Genomic DNA, 15,151 nt, shown 5'->3' with positions numbered 1-15,151 from the left:
GAAGAAGGTGTAGCAGGCGGTGCGGGGAGTACACCTGAATCTAATTCCAGCAGCCACCAGAACAGCTGTTTCCAGATGACTGAACCAACCTCATCAGATCCCCAGAACAGACTGGCTCGCTCCCGCCGCCTTCCTGCCTTGCCCCGTGTTCCCCACGGGGCCGTGCTGGTCGCCCAGCGCTTCTCTCTGCGGCGATGGAGGGTGACGTGCTCCCCTGGCTGGTACGTGAGACGTGGCCCCCCGAACCCCAGCGAGGGCTCAGGCGGCTCCTGCTCTGCCCCGGTGAGCGGCGTGGCTGCGGGGAAGGCGACCCCAGCTCCCACCGTGGGGTCTCTCCCGAGAGCAGGGCTCCGTGGCATCGCACACACGGACGCTTAGGGAACATAGGTGGATTTGTGGCATTTTCCCCACTTTGCCAGCACTCAGTGCTTGCTCCCTTGCAGGCAGGGCATCCCCTGCTCCCTAGCTGAGTCCTGGCGCAGGCCATGCTGCACAGTGAGGAGGGACTCACCTCCAGCTTTGCGGGCAAGTTGTAGTTGCTCGGACTCGTGCGGGCAGCGGCAGGCAGCCCGTGGCCTGGGTGTTTGCAGGGTCCCTGCGGCGTGCCTGCGCGGCCTCCCTGCGTGCAGGTGCTGCTGCCCCTGCCGCGCGCCAGCCTTCGGCAGGGAAGCCTCGGGTCTGTGAGGCTGTTTAGCGTCACTTTGATGCTAAAAGGACTGGGATCTGTTGGGTTTTATTCATTTGCTTCTCACAAAACAATTCCCTGCAAACCTGCCTGCACCGTGGGTGGCAGCCAGGGCTGGCTGTGGGGCACAGTGCTTCCCCGCGGCAACCCCCTGCCATGTGCCGCAGCCCCCCCGAGGAGCTCCCCCGGCCCCACTGCCGGGGCTGCCCCGGTCGCAGGCAGCAGCTGAGTGGCCCTGGGCTGTCCCCTTTGGCCTCTGAAACGCCCCCTCCACTGGCCGCTCCACGCAGCTGGCCTGGGGATGCGAGGGCTCCATCCTTGCCACGGAGCAGGGAATGCCGGAGCCGGTGGAATGAGCCAGGAGGAAGCTCTGGCAGCGGCTGACCTGCCGGGGCTGGAAGGGGCCTGCGTGGCCCCGTGGCTTTGTGTGGTGCCGCCGGGGCTGCTCCTGCACACCGGGACAGGCAGTGGTGCTCAGCGCCCAGCGGTGCCTTTGCAGCGCTCACAGCATGACAGTCTCCAGGGAAGGGCTGGCACCCGAAGCCACCCACAAAGCTCTGCAGGTGACACTGGGGCACGGCAGGGCCTTCGCTCCTCCTGAGCCTGCCAGGCGATGCTCCTACCCCAGGAACAGCCGCCCTTTTCCCGCAGTTTCCAGCCCCGGGTGCACCCCCAGGACAGCTTTCCGGCTGAGCCGTCACACGTGGGCTACGCCGGACACCGCTCAAAACCGGGTCTTTAATAAGAGTTAGCGTCAGGCGCTCTCGTGGCCAAGCGGCCACCCCCGTCAAGCCCAGCAGTGCCAGGCTTTCCACCACGGCTCTGCCCGTCCCCGGCACACCATGGTGCTTCCAGGGGTGTTGGGTTGGTTTGTGTGTTCCCCGGCGTGTGCGGTTCTGGTGGCGGTGTGCGGGGTGACAGCACCCTTGCAACGGTGGTTGATGTTGAGAGCAGCCAGCTCTTCCACGCACTGATTCTGCCGCTGTGCTGCGGGGGCTGGACTGGGGCTGCTGCACCCCCGGGCGACCTCTGGGATGCAGGCTCCTAAAATGTCGCACGAGGGCTTGGAGTTGCTTTGCACGCACCCGGGCGTGGGCTGTGGTGGTTGGTGTCTCTTTGCAAACTGCCCTAGCAGGGGACCGTCCCTTCTGTCCGGCAGCAGCCGTCCTTCGGGGATGCAGTGCTTTAAAGCGTCTCTCTGAGCTCGGTGCTGCAGCTGGCCATCGCCTGCATGAGCAGAGCTCTGGAGGATCCTGGCAACTGAGCAGCACCCCTGGCCAGTGACCCGGAGCCCTGACCCCGTTGGCTTTTGGGCTTCAGTCGCTGCTCAGTTCCCCACGGAGTTTCCTGTGGCTTTGTCCCAAGAGCAAGCCTCTTGCAGACTCATCTGTGTTAGGAGTATCGTCAAGAAAATGCTGTGCTGATTAGCTAAATGGGAGATGAAACACTGGTGAGCAGCAGGTGGGTGTTGCACCCTGCCACCCGCACCTCTCGTTTCACCAGCAATGCAGCTGAGCACAATTCGGAGATCAGGCACGGCCTTTCTCACCGTGCAGGGACAGGCATCCTGGTGTCGGAGCCGTCCCACCCTCGGACCGGGATGCGTGGGACCGGGAGGGGAAGGGCTGGCTGTGGGAGCTGGGGCTGAGCGGGGCAGGAGGAGAGGTCTGGAGATCCGGGGAGGAGGGTACCGGGCAGGCAGAGGGCAAGGGGCCCCCAGGGCAGCTGGGGCTCCGGGGTACGGACCGGCTGGAGGAAGACGGCTGGGTGCGTGGGGTCCCCCTCGGCCCCAGCGCGCCCCACAGTGCTGGCCACCAGGGGCCCCCTCGGCCCCAGCACACGCCGCGGTGCCGGCTGCGGGGCCTCGGCAGGGCCTGACCAGCCCCTCTCCCCCAGAGTCACTATGTGGCCTGCATGGCCGCCATCCTGAGCCAGATGGACAAGGACCACTACAGCTCCTACATCAAGGCGTTCCCTTCCCGGCCCGAGCTGATGGTGAGTGCTGCCCCACGCAGCAAGACCCGGGCCCTCCATCACTGGCACCTCCCTGCCTCTCCACCCCACGGCTTGACTGGGGCATCCCACCGGTCCCAGTGCCCTGCCTGCACCTGGGCACCCGGCACTGGTGCCGCCTGCCCTGGACCCTGGCACACCCCATATCCCCGCTCCACGGAGGTGAAGCTCTCACTGTTGGGTGGCGAGGGTCACTCCCAGCCCCGGTGCTCAGCACAGCATCGCCCCGGGAGGGCATCATGGTCGAGTCCAGCTCCTGACATCTCCTTCCTGACAGGACTTCCTCATGGAGACCTTCATCCTCTTCAAGGACCTGATTGGCAAGATGGTGTACCCCTCCGACTGGATGGTGATGAACATGGTGCAGAACCGGTGAGGACCTCTGGGCTGGGGGGGCCGGGGACGTTGGGGCTGGATGTGAGAACCCAGGGTGCCTTGCTGGGGCCTGGGAAGAGGGCACGCAGGCACTGCAGCACAGCCGTGCTGGGCAGCCCCAGGCCAGCTTAGTCCTCTCCAGATCCCCCTCCAACAGCCTTGGGTCCGTGCTTGGGCTGGCTCGGGGCAGCTCCAGATGCTTCCTGCTCTGTCCTGGGACAGTCCGGCCCCATCTGGGAGCCGGGTGGCAGAGCTGCTCCCTGCAGCCTGTCGGTGTGCCTGGGGGCTCCCAGGGGCGGCGGGAAGCTGACGCCAGACACCCCATCCCTCCCACCCTGGCTATCTGCGCACGGCGGGGATGCCGGGCGTGCAGGACCGGTGTACCTGCGCAGCACTCGGCTGCAGCGCAGCGGGCAGAAAGGGATAGCTGGGGTGTGGGTGCGGGCAGGAGCACGCTGCCAGCCCCAGGGCGCTGCAAGGCCGGGCCCCCGCCTGCCCCCCGCACCGCTCCTCGCCTCTCCGTCACCGGGAGCCACCAGCCCAGCTCTCCCCTCGCTGCCGTTCGGCACCGCTGCCCTCCGCTCAGCGCCCCGCGGCCGCTCGCCCCACAGGGAGTTCCTGCGTGCCATCAACCAGTTTGCTGCCACCTTGACGGAGATGTTCCTGAGCAACAGCAGCTTCGAGCTGCAGGTGAGCAGGCGCTGCCCGGCCCCGGGGCTGCCCGTGCCCTGCGGGGGCCGGGGAGGGGATCCAGCCTGGCACTTGGTGCTGCCTGCCTCCCCAGCCCCCTGTGCCACCGGGCCTGCCATTTGTCCCCGTGTTTTCACTGCAGCTTTGGAACAACTATTTCCACCTGGCCGTGGCTTTCCTCACCCAGGACTCCCTGCAGCTGGAGAACTTCTCCCAGGCCAAGCGCAACAGCATCCTGGCCAAGTGAGTCACCCTCGCCTTCGCTGGCCCCCCCCAGCCGGGCTGCCTGCCGGCATTGCCTCGGGGCTGAGTTCTGCAGCTCTGCTTCAGGCACGGTGTGCCCGCCTGCTGCCACACCGTGGGGACAGGGATTTTGGGATGAGCTGGTCGGGCTGTGCTTGGGCTCCTGGCCTGGATGCTGTGCCCCAGGCTGCAGAGCGATGCTAACCAACATCCATCCTGGCAGGTATGGGGACATGAGAGCCACGATCGGAGCTGCCATTCGGGATATGTGGTACAACCTAGGTGAGCCGCAGCGTGGCCAGCAGTGAGGAGGCTCGGCGAGTCTCTGCAGGCTGACATTCGTCAGCACTGTCCCCAAAATGGGTGCCGGGGAGCGGGATGTTGCTGGTGTGGGGCATGGGAGCCTGCAGGCATGAGCAGGTTGTATGAGCCTGCAGGTGTGCAAACCTGTGGGACGTGCGAGCCTGTAGGATGTGCAATCTGTGGGATGCTGCGGGATGTGCAAGTCTGTGCGATATGTGAGCCTGTGGGATGTACGTGTCTGCAGGCGTGCAAGGCCAGGGGTGTGCGAGCCCGCAGGCGCTGTGTCCGGTCATGAGCTCGCACGCCCTGCAGGCAGCCTCCCCTCTCCGGGCTGGCCTCTGCCTGCAGCCCTGCCTTCCCGCTCCCCTCCTGCGGGCTCCTGCCTTGCCTTGATTCCCCTGCACGGTGCGGGTCGCGCTGCCGGCAGCATCCCGGGGCCGGGCAGGTGGGGAGGACGCAGCACCTCGGGTCTCTGCCCCACGCCCCAGCAGAGAGCCGGGAGCTGCGGGGAGTGTGTGGGGCAGCCCGCAGCACAGTGCGGCGGTGGAGCAGTGACGGGTGCCCGCAGGCTCCTGCGTGGGTTGTTCACATGTGCCAGGGCCTCCAGGACACCAGCACAACCACAGCCGAGTATTTGCCGTGCTGTCCTGGCCATACAGCGTTACCTGCCCACAGCACGGCTGCCCCAGAGGATTGCCCAGCTCTGCTGCAGCCACCTGCCCCGGGCGCGCAGACCTCCTGGCACCGCTTCCCCTCCTCTTCCGCGCGTTGCTGCCTGTTTGCAGCCGCGGACCCCCAGGCCAGGGCTGGCCCCGGGATGCCGGCTGCAAGAGCCCGGCCCCCTCAGCCTTCCCTGCCCTCCCCAGGCCACCGCAAGATCGAGTTCATCCCGGGCATGGTCGGCCCCATCCTGGAGATGACGCTCGTGCCGGAGCTGGAGCTGCGCAAGTCCACCATCCCCATCTTCTTCGACATGATGCTCTGCGAGTACCAGCTGACCAAGAGCTTCAGCCGGGTGAGTGCCCAGGGCTGCGGCTGGGCCGTGGCAGGAGGCCAACGTGGCCGGATCCTGCTCCTCACCCAGGCTGGCCTGTCCCTTTCGGGGTGGGTGGAGGTGATGCTCAGCCTCCTCTCTCTCATCCTGGGATGTGGGGCTGCAGGAGGGAGGAATGAGGGACAGGGGATGGGGGGAGCTGGCAGGGATGCCATGAGGAGCAGGGAGAGCCGCCGGGCGATGCAGAGGATTTCTCAGGGACGAGCGGGGACAGGTCAGGCGTCGCCCACTCAGCCGGTCCCGGCGCTGTCTGGAAACAAGAACACAGTGGGAGGGGGAGGTCTGTGCAGCCCCCCTGCATTTCCATTTGTCTTCCCTGGTTGCTGTGAGTTTTCTCCATGCAAAAGGCTTTTCCAGGTTTTGATTAGGCGGCATTTGTCTCCTCTGAGCTGGAAGCCTTTCACCCTGTTGGGGCATCCCATGGGAGGAGAGGGGCTGGGACTGCCCGCGGAGCCATGGATGACGTGGGTGCTGCTGCAGCCCCTTCCCCAGTCCCGTGCTCGCACCCGGGTCTGCAGCCACAGGAGAGCTGCGCTGGAGGAGCGGTGTGGGCACGGCTGGTCTCAGAGGACCTGAGGCCTTCGCGGGGGATGTCCCCAAGCCATCCTGCTGCAGCACAGGGGCTCTGCAGCTCGGGAGCCAACCATGGCATTGCCCCTGGCCCAGGGGGACAAGGTCCCCCGAGTTTGGGATGTGCAGACCCCAGAGGGACCCAGCGTGGAGGCAAGGGGTACCATCAATCAGATATCTGCTCCAGACCCCCCCATCCCATCCTGTGCACGTGCAGGATCCCCCAGGCTTTTGGGTCCATTGGCTGCAGCCGGAGCACAAATCCCATGGACCTGAAAGCCGAGCATCAGCTGGGAGTTGGGGGACCCTGGGCTGGCACAGCCCTGCCACCCCCGGCAGGGAAGGCTGTGGCTTTAGGGGGCACAGGGCACTGCCCAGAGACCTCCGGGGTCAGCCAGGCCCAGGCTGCTGGGGGATGGCGATGAGGCCAGCGCAGGAGCGGGACAGGGGCTGGGGAGCAAGTCAGGGTCCCGGAGAGCAGGATGGGGCCCTGTCTGTGCTGGGGCAGCGTGGGGACCCATCCGCACCAGGGTGGTATGGGAGTATGTATGGCCAGTACACCAGTATGGCCTGGGAGGGGGGGCAGGGACCCTTCTGTGCCAGGCACTCGCGGGGGAAAGGGCTGCAGCAGCCCAGCCTGGGGGCTGCGTGGGGGCCCGAACTGGTTCCGGCTCCCGCAGCCCCTCCTGTCCCGGCGCTGTGGCCCCATGTCCTGGGGGCTGCAGCTGCGGCAGCCTGGGGCCAAGCTCAGCACCTCCTCGGCTCCTCGGCCGTGCTCATGCACATCTCTGCAGTTTGAAGACGAGATCCTGCGCAAGCTGGACAGTGAGGTAGAGGGCGGCCGGGGAGATGAGCAGTACAAGCAGCTTTTTGAGAGCATGTGAGTGTGCAGTGACATCCCCGCAACCTTCTCTCTGTGGCACGACCCTTTGCTTTCTACCATCCTCCTGCCCCGCCTGAATCTCGGCCATCCCGCTCCTCCTCATGCTGTGCTCTGACCCAGAGCATGCCACTCGGGGGAGCGGGACCTGAGAGGAGGAAGGCTGCTCCCGAGCAGCACCATGTGCCCCTTGCACACTGCTGCTGCCCTGGCCAGCCTGCCCCTGCCTGCCCCCGGCAATGCCCCTGCCCCAGGAATTGCCCCTGCCTGCCCCCGGCAATGCCCCTGCCCCAGGAATTGCCCCTGCCTGCCCCCAGCAATGCCCCTGCCCCAGGAATTGCCCCTGCCCTGCCCCAGGCGATGCCCCTGCCCCTGGCAATGTCCCTGCCCTGGGTGATGCCCCTGCCCTGCCCAGGCTTTGCTCCTGCCCCGTGGTGCCCACCACAGCTCCGTGTGCAGGGTGGCTGGAGCTGTCGGGTCTCTCCCCCACCCCGATGTGCCTGGTGGGGGGCAGCACGGGGTTTGCTCTGTCTCGCTGCAGACCAGGATTTGCTTTTTATCCCTTGTGGGGGGATCCTGCCTGCCCCCAAATCCCTGCACCTTGAGGGAGCTGAGCCAGGGCAGTGGTGGGAGCGTTGCAGAGCCGAGCATGCAGTGAGACCCGTGACCTCCTCTCCTCCCCAGCCTGCTCAGCTGCTGCCGGAGACACCCTGAGCTGGCCAAGCCTGGGGAGAACTTTGTCGAGCTGGTGACCGGCCTCCTGGAGCGGCTCCTTGACTACCGGGCTGTTATGAATGATGAGAACAAAACCTACAGCATGAGCTGCACAGTCAACCTCCTGGTGGGCACCTGCCCCATGCCCCCAGCTCCCCTGGGGCTCAGTCCCGTGTCCCCCTGGGTCCCCCCAGGGGCTGCGGTGCCCCTGGCACAGCAGAGATGCGGTGCACATGGTGCCAGACCCAGTGTCCCCCGGGAGGTGCTTGCTGGGAGGCACCGTGCAGCTCCCCACTGCCGAGGGCAGCCCAGTCCCCACACGAGGACAGTCCCAGCAGCACCACGACCCAGAGCAAGGCGTGGGAGAGTGGGGGGGCTGCGGCAAGAGTGGGGGGGCTGCGGCATGGGACCCCTCCTGAGCTCACTGAAAACAGCCTCATCTGCTCTTCCCCAGAACTTCTACAAGGAGATCGACCGCCAGGCCATGTACATCAGGTGAGCACAGCCCCAGGGAGACCAGCATCACCCTGGGGTGAGGCGTCCCGGGGCCCCGAGCTGCCCCAGCTCCCCACCGCCCTGGCCCCAGGCATGGGGATGGTGGAGCGGCCGGAGCGGCAGGGCACCGGGGGCTCTGCCCCTACCCAGCTGCTGGTGGGGGAGGCTGCCCCGTGGGGGAGCATGGGCCGGACCCCCAGCTGCGCTGGCTGTCGTGCCCCGCACACGGTGCCCTCGCTCCCAGGTACCTGTACAAGCTGAAGGACCTGCACATCAGCTACGAGAACTACACGGAGGGAGCCTACACCCTGCTGCTGCACGCCCGGCTCCTCAAGGTGGGGCACAGGGGCTGTGGGGGCTGCCCAGCCGGGGCCTGAGGGCTCGGCATGACGGGCTCCCGCTGGTTCTGCGCAGTGGTCGGACGAGGCGAACACAGCCCCCATGCAGGGCTTGCACAGCCCCAGCCTGCACACTCAGCGCCAGCTGAAGGAGGCTCTTTACAACCAGATCATTGACTACTTCGACCAGGGCAAGGTGAGCGCGGCCGTGCGCCCCCAGCAGCCCCCTCGTCCTGCCCAGCTGGCGGGAGCTGGGCTGTCCCAGGGCGAACCTGGCTCCCCGGCCACCGCTGCCTCCTGCTCCGAGCCCCCAGCCTCAGCCTGGCCCACCCACCCACCCACCCCTCCACTGTGGTGGGGCTGGAGCTGCCCCGCAGCGAGACCAGGCTGGATGGTTCACCCCACAGCCACCTGGCTGCTGCGGCTGTCCTTCCCCCCATCCCATCCCAGCCTCAGCCCCCAGCCCTGGCACTGCCCGGGCACCAGTAGCTGGGGCACCCCAGGAGAGGGGCTCGCCTGGGCAGGGGGCTCAGGTGCTGGAGACGGCGGGAAGCTGAGTCCTGCTGCAGCCCACCAGTGCCCAGCTGGGCCACCAGCCCGCACGGGGAGAATCTTCCTCTTCTTGCTCAGGGGCAGGGCTGTGGGTGCCCCCACAGATGGGGCTGGTCTCTTCTGGAAGCCCCCAGTGCCCCCCGCCCCAGTTCACCCGGCGGCCCCCACCCTGACCCTGTCTTCTGCAGATGTGGGAGGAGGCCATCCACATCTGCAAGGAGCTGGCGGAGCAGTATGAGAGCGAGGTCTTCGACTATGAAATGCTGAGTGACATCCTGGTGAGCGCTCGGCTGGGCTGGGGGGGCGGCTGCCGGCAGAGCGGGCTGGGTGCTGCGAGCTGTGGGAGAGACGGGGGCTCTGCAAGGCTCCCGTCCCGCGGCAGGGCGCTGGTCCATCCCCACTCCTGCCCCTCTCTCCCTGCAGCAGCGGGAAGCCAAGTTCTATGAGAAGATCCTGAAGGTGCTGCGGCCCAGCCCGGACTACTTCGCCGTGGGCTACTACGGGCAAGGCTTCCCCACCTTCCTGCGGGTAAGCAGCTCCCGGCTGCCCCGAGGCCAGCGCCGTGCCAGCAGTCGGCACGCTGCCCCTGCCCGGGCCAAGCCTCACGGCTGCGGCCATCGCGGGGTGGCTGAGCCCTGATGGTGTCCCTGCTCCCACGGGACGGGGCTCCTCGCCGGGGTGGTGGTGATGACCGGGTCGCCAGTGCGGGTCTGCGCCGGGTCGTATCGGGGCTGCAGGGACAGCTGTGTGTTGTATCCTGCCTGTGGTGCAGAGACGGGTCTGTGCTATTTATGAACAGATTCGGGTACCTCTGGGGTCACTGCGGGAGCCCCGCCGACCCTCTCCCCGCCGACCCTCTCCCCGTCCCTGCAGCGTGGTGCTGTAGGCAGGGGCTTGCTCAGCGCCTCTCCCTTTCCCTGTGCTGGCAAACAGGCTCCTGGCGCCCACCGGTGAGAGCAGGGCTCATCTTTCCGGATGAGAGCAAGGTGTTTCACCCCCATTCCCTCCTGTTACGTTCCTTAGGTTTTTAATCCACTCAGATATAAGTTGGCATGGTTGGTGGGCTTCTTCCATCCAAAGTGTTAGCCCTTATTTTCCTACCCCACTGTTACGGCCACAGCGAGAGTGGCATCATTTTCACAGAGGTCATGGTGGCTTTCAAGGGCTCCTCGCAGTCTCCTGGGCGGTTTCTGTATCCACTGACCGCAGACCCTGGTCGCTGCGTGCCCAGCCAGAGACCTTCTCTCCAGAGCCTTCTCTGCCCGAGCCAGCCCACACTTTAATTCCTTTTTCCTCCGGTTGCTGGGTTTGGGGAATTATTTGTTTTGAGAGGGGGGTCTCCCACTCAGCCAAGGGCCCAGCCTTGTCGGCACCTGCACCCCTAATGCACCAGGTCTCGCTGCAGCCAGAGCATGGGGCCGAGGGCTCCCCGGCCCCGCTCCACAGCGTGCTGGGACAGGCTGCCATCTTCCTCCCACACAGAACAAGGTCTTCATTTACCGGGGAAAGGAGTACGAGCGCCGGGAGGACTTTGAGATGCGGCTGCTGAGCCCCTTCCCCAACGCTGAGAAGCTGAAGAGCACGTCTCCACCCGGCCAGGACATCACCGGCTCCCCGGGCCAGTGTATCCTCCGAGTGTGGGGACGGGGCTGGGAGGGCGGCCGGTTCCCTGTGCCATCACCCCCTGCGCGGGTCCCGCAGCGCCTCCCCCCGCACCCCTGGGGCTCTCCCCATCCGGGCCCTGGGGCCCCTCTCCCCCACAGCCCCCATGGTGCGTGCCCGTGGCTCCTTCACTCCCGCAGATATCCAGTGTTTCACCGTACAGCCAGTGGAGGAAGCCAAGGTCCGGTTCAAGGACCGGAGCATCCCGGAGCAGATCACCAAGTGAGTGCCCCGGCGCGGACAGGGTGCACCCGCTCTGCTCCGCATGGGAGGGGACGCGACGGGGGACCTCTCACGCTCTGCCCCTTCTCTCCCCTGCAGTTTCTACAAAGCCAACCACGTCCAGATGTTCAGCTACTCGCGGCCCTTCAAGAAAGGCCCAAAGGATCCAGACAATGAATTTGCAGTGAGTGCTGGCGGGGGCTGCTGGGAGCCCTGGCTGGGAGGGACGGGGAGAGCTGGGGGGGCCCTTTGAGGAGCCAGGTGTCCAGAGGAAGGGGGATGCAGGAGAGACAGGGGGTCCCCCAGTCCTGGGGTGGGGAAGGTGGTGATCCCATGCCCATGGGAAGGGGAGGTGGGAGCCCCCCGCCCCACAGGGCAGCCAGGGGTGTCCCAGGGTGATGGGGAGGAGGGCGGCAGGATGACTGCTGCCCTCCTCACAGAACATGTGGATCGAGCGGACGACCTTCGTAACAGCCTACCCCCTGCCCGGCATCCTGCGCTGGTTCGCAGTGACCTCCACCACCACGGTGAGGAGGGTGGGGGGGTGCGGGGCCCTCCCAGGCCATCCCTTCCCTGAGTAGCACCACAAACCCCAGGTCCAGGTGGGCGCACTGCCCCCAGCCCTTCCAGGCTTCCCAAGCTCAAGTGGCTGAAGCCGGGGTGCGGGGAGCACATCCCGCCTGGTGCCCCGGCCGAGCCCCTGCCCCTGTCCCATGCCCCGGCAGTCTCTGCTCTCGGTGCAAACCCAGGCCAGGCCACCCAGCGCTCGAGCCCCCAGACCCCACAGCTCGCTCCTGTGCCCCTGTGCCCCCTCGAGTGCGCAGTCCAGCGCAGCGCCTGTGGCAGAGCAGACCCAGCTCCCACGCGCACCCACCCTCCGCCTGCAGAGCAGGGCGCGAGCACGGCCCCCTTCCCTCCGCAAGCACAGAGCCCAGCTACCGCCCCTGCCCAGCAGTGGGGGCGAACCCCCCTTTGGCATCGCCTTGGCCCCCGTTGCCCTGGCTCCAGGGCTGATCTCGGGCCGGTGCCACATGGGAACGCTGTCCCAGACCACGTCCCCAAGCCGCAGGGAAGGGTTTCTCCACTGACACTGGGCACAGAGACCCCCCCCCCAGCACTCAGGGCACGGAGAGCCTCCGTCAGCTGGTGCCGGTAGCATCGACCCGGTGACAGGGACTGGTTTGTGTGGCTCACCCACCGGAGTGCACATCTCCTCCGTGGGAAGCAGGAGACCGCGTGCAGGGAGCAGCAGAGGCCCTGGAGGAGTTTCAGCAGACCACTGCTACTTCTGGCACTGCTGACAACAGCTCCGCACGTGGTTTTACGCCTCTGTCAGAGGGACGTGCTTGGCCAAAGTTTCAGGTGCTGCAGCAAGGAGGATCTGAAATGCACCAGCAGGGCTGTTGCGCGACAGTTGTGCTGCAGGGCAACTGTACGGCTGCACGAGTGCTGCTACACACGCGTGTGCAGCAGTGCTCAGGCTGTGCACGACGACGTTACCCAGGTGTCCCATAAGCTCACTGCTGAGCTGCCACTGCCACGCATCTGCCACCTGGCCTGCAGCCTCTTGCCGGCAGGGCTAACCCTGCCGGCAGCCTGTGCTCGGAGCCAGGGACCGGCACTTCCAGTGCTTCCCCCGTGTGCCTCGGCTCAGCTCCAGGCAGCCAGTGCCAGGGGCCCAAGGGGCTTCGCGGGGTGAGATGCGCAACCCTGGGGCCTCTCTCCTGTAGGACCGGGGAGCGACCACCCTGCCAGCCTGCACCAGGATGGGCAGGTCGCTGGGTCAGCCGGCTGCTGACCTTCCCTCCCTCCCTCCCTCCCTCCCTGGGCACAGACCATCATCTCCCCCCTGGAAAATGCCATCGAGACCATGATGAAAACGAATGAGAAAATTACGAGCGAGATCAACCGACACCAGAATGACCCCAGCCTGCCCATCAACCCACTCTCCATGCTGCTCAACGGCATCGTGGACCCTGCTGTGATGGGTGGCTTCGCCAAGTACGAGACGGTGAGGACATGTGGGTGCTGTGCCGGGGCTGGTGACCGCAGGCACTGGCACCACTTTGCGCCATCCCCTGCCTGCACTGAGCCGAGCCAGCCTGTCAGCGGGACTGAGAGGGGGTTGTTGCAGGCCTTTTTCCAGGAGTCCTACCTGCAGGAGCACCCTGAGGATGAGGGGAACATCGAGAAGCTGAAGGACCTGATCGCCTGGCAGGTACGGCCCACAGCATCCCTCTGGCGTCCGGAGGGGACGGCTGCCCCGGCACACCAAGTGCCAGCGTCCCTGTCCTGGGGAGCCCCACCAGCCCAGGCAGACCCATCCCCGTTCTCCCGCAGACCCCGCTGCTGGCAGAGGGTATCCGGATCCACGGGCGGAAGGTGACGGAGGACCTGCGGCCCTTCCACGAGCGCATGGAGCAGTGCTTCGTGCAGCTGCGGGCCAAGGTGGAGAGCCAGTATGGGGTGCGGGAGATGGTGAGTGCCAGGGCGGTGAGCACAGCGCACCGGTGGCACGTGGCGCGCGCGGGGTGATGCTGGACAAGCCAAGGCAGGTTTGGGGCAGCAGGGAACACCTGGATGGGGCCGCAGCTGCAGCAGCAACAGGGTGAGGGGCACTGTCTATGGGGGACCTTGGGGTCCCTGCCTGCCCTGGGTCGGGGGACAGCACTGCCGTGGGGTGGCTGGTACTGGCACAAAACCAGGACTGGGCAGAGGGCACTGCTGGCCCTGGCTGAGCCAAGGGAAAGAGGGGGAGGCTCTGCACTCTCGTCCCTCCTGGCTCTCTCTCAGGCTCCCTGTGCTCTCAGGTCTGCTTCGAGGACCGGCGGAGTGGACGACCCCGGTCCATGGTCTGGGGACCCGACTGGGACCGACTGGGCCATGCTGGAGACAGGTGAGTGCTGTGGTGGGGAGTGCTGGCCCCAAGCCACCCTCTTTCACCACCCTCAGCCCTCCCTGCTGGCCCCGCACCGCTGAGCCAGCCTCACTCTCCTCCCCCCCAGACGCTTCTCTGCCACCTCCCCAGTCCACTGCCCTCCCGGATTCCCTTTATGCCAAGCTGCATCTCGGGGGTCCATCCTGCCATGCAACCATGGTGGCCCTGTCCCCATGGGGGGCATGGAGCAGAGACACCCCGTGTGCAGCCCTCAGGCTCCCCTGGACACCGCTGCCACCTGAGCCATCCGTGCCTGTCTTGCTGGCTTGTCCCCCCAAGCATCCGCTGCTAAGCTCTGCTGGAGATGGTGCTGGTGCCTGGCTGAGGGCAGCCGCTCCTAGCCACGGCCCAGCTGGCCCACGGCGTAGCCCTGCTCCCCGTACCCCTGCCGCCCACCTGCCCCTCACCAGCCGCAGTTGCTCCACAGCACGGAGGCAGCCCCGACCCCAAAGCCTGCCCCTCGCAACTCCGAGAGCGAGGACCGCAGGAACGAGCGCAAGGAGAACCGCTCCAGCACCTTCTTCGGGTACCGGCGGCAGGACCCGCGCCAGTCCATCTCGGAGCTGCCAGAGCCCAAGGTGACGCTCAGCACAGCCCTAGTGCCTCCCCGGGGCCCCGCTCGCGCTCCCCCAGGCATCCTGCTGCTCCTGGAGCCCCCGCCCAGCCGGCAGCACCAGGCCTTGGGGCAGCCGGGACCCCTCGGGGGGCTGGTGGCAGCCCCGCTGCCGGGCGCAGCCAGGACAGCAGGGAGGGCAGGAGCAGAGGCTGGTGGGGCACAGGGCTGAAGACCCAGGGCTGCGGGCAGGGGCCACCTCTGGGCTGCGGGCAGGGCGCTGTGGAGCATCGCACCCGGCCAGAGCCTCCTGCGCTCCCTGGGCCGCAGGTGCTGCAATGCAGCCCGGCCCCCCGAGGCGCTGAGCCTCCCCTCTGTGCCCCAGGATGAGAAGCGGAGACTCTCCCGCCACATGAGCGAGACCAGCCTGGGCAGCTCCGAGGGGAAACAGCCCCCGCCAAGCCGAGATGCCGCTGGTTCTCAGCCCAGCTCTGCAGGTACTCCCCACTACAGCTGCCAGCTCGGGGCGCCATCCTGGCCCCTCACGCACCCCTGGCATGGCTGGGGGGGGCACCTTCCCTAACCTCCACAGCCCCAAACTGCACCCGGCCCTTGTCTCCATGAGCAGGGCCGTGCCCCCACCCCAGCACCGCAGGTACCAGCACCCTCGCCCCTTGCCCCATCCCCACAGTGGCACAGGCACGTCCTGCAGCCAGGAGCGGGCAGGGAGGACTTGGTACCAGAAGCACGGGCAGACCCCACGCGGCTCGCGTGTCCCCCACCGAACACTCCCCGTGGAGCTGCCGGTCGTCGATCCCAGACCTTGTGCCGCTGGGTCTCGGTGCCAAGATCAGCTCCCAGCGG

General features: G+C 66.9%; 1 protein-coding gene across 1 annotated transcript in view; it reads left to right on the top strand.

Annotated features, from left to right (window-relative positions):
• LOC104014139 (dedicator of cytokinesis protein 2) overlaps positions 1–15,151 on the top strand; it is an 82,331-nt gene that overhangs the window by 65,664 nt on the left and 1,516 nt on the right. Inside the window, exons 29-51 of the mRNA XM_087738097.1 lie at positions 2,582–2,680; positions 2,976–3,070; positions 3,685–3,763; positions 3,906–4,006; positions 4,230–4,288; positions 5,176–5,324; positions 6,728–6,813; positions 7,498–7,654; positions 7,982–8,022; positions 8,267–8,357; positions 8,437–8,556; positions 9,101–9,190; positions 9,336–9,440; positions 10,395–10,536; positions 10,715–10,796; positions 10,896–10,980; positions 11,237–11,323; positions 12,631–12,807; positions 12,931–13,014; positions 13,137–13,274; positions 13,607–13,692; positions 14,162–14,312; positions 14,673–14,784. Of these exons, the coding sequence (XP_087594223.1) occupies positions 2,582–2,680; positions 2,976–3,070; positions 3,685–3,763; positions 3,906–4,006; positions 4,230–4,288; positions 5,176–5,324; positions 6,728–6,813; positions 7,498–7,654; positions 7,982–8,022; positions 8,267–8,357; positions 8,437–8,556; positions 9,101–9,190; positions 9,336–9,440; positions 10,395–10,536; positions 10,715–10,796; positions 10,896–10,980; positions 11,237–11,323; positions 12,631–12,807; positions 12,931–13,014; positions 13,137–13,274; positions 13,607–13,692; positions 14,162–14,312; positions 14,673–14,784 (2,416 nt within the window). The remainder of the gene's footprint in view (positions 1–2,581; positions 2,681–2,975; positions 3,071–3,684; positions 3,764–3,905; positions 4,007–4,229; positions 4,289–5,175; positions 5,325–6,727; positions 6,814–7,497; positions 7,655–7,981; positions 8,023–8,266; positions 8,358–8,436; positions 8,557–9,100; positions 9,191–9,335; positions 9,441–10,394; positions 10,537–10,714; positions 10,797–10,895; positions 10,981–11,236; positions 11,324–12,630; positions 12,808–12,930; positions 13,015–13,136; positions 13,275–13,606; positions 13,693–14,161; positions 14,313–14,672; positions 14,785–15,151) is intronic.

This window comes from Nipponia nippon, unplaced genomic scaffold (assembly GCF_047370975.1).
Source record: "Nipponia nippon isolate SJK-2023a ecotype South Korea unplaced genomic scaffold, ASM4737097v1 scaffold_6, whole genome shotgun sequence".
Lineage (NCBI taxonomy): Eukaryota > Metazoa > Chordata > Aves > Pelecaniformes > Threskiornithidae > Nipponia > Nipponia nippon.
Note: the sequence above shows the minus strand (reverse complement) of the source record. Positions and strands in the feature narration are given on the sequence as shown.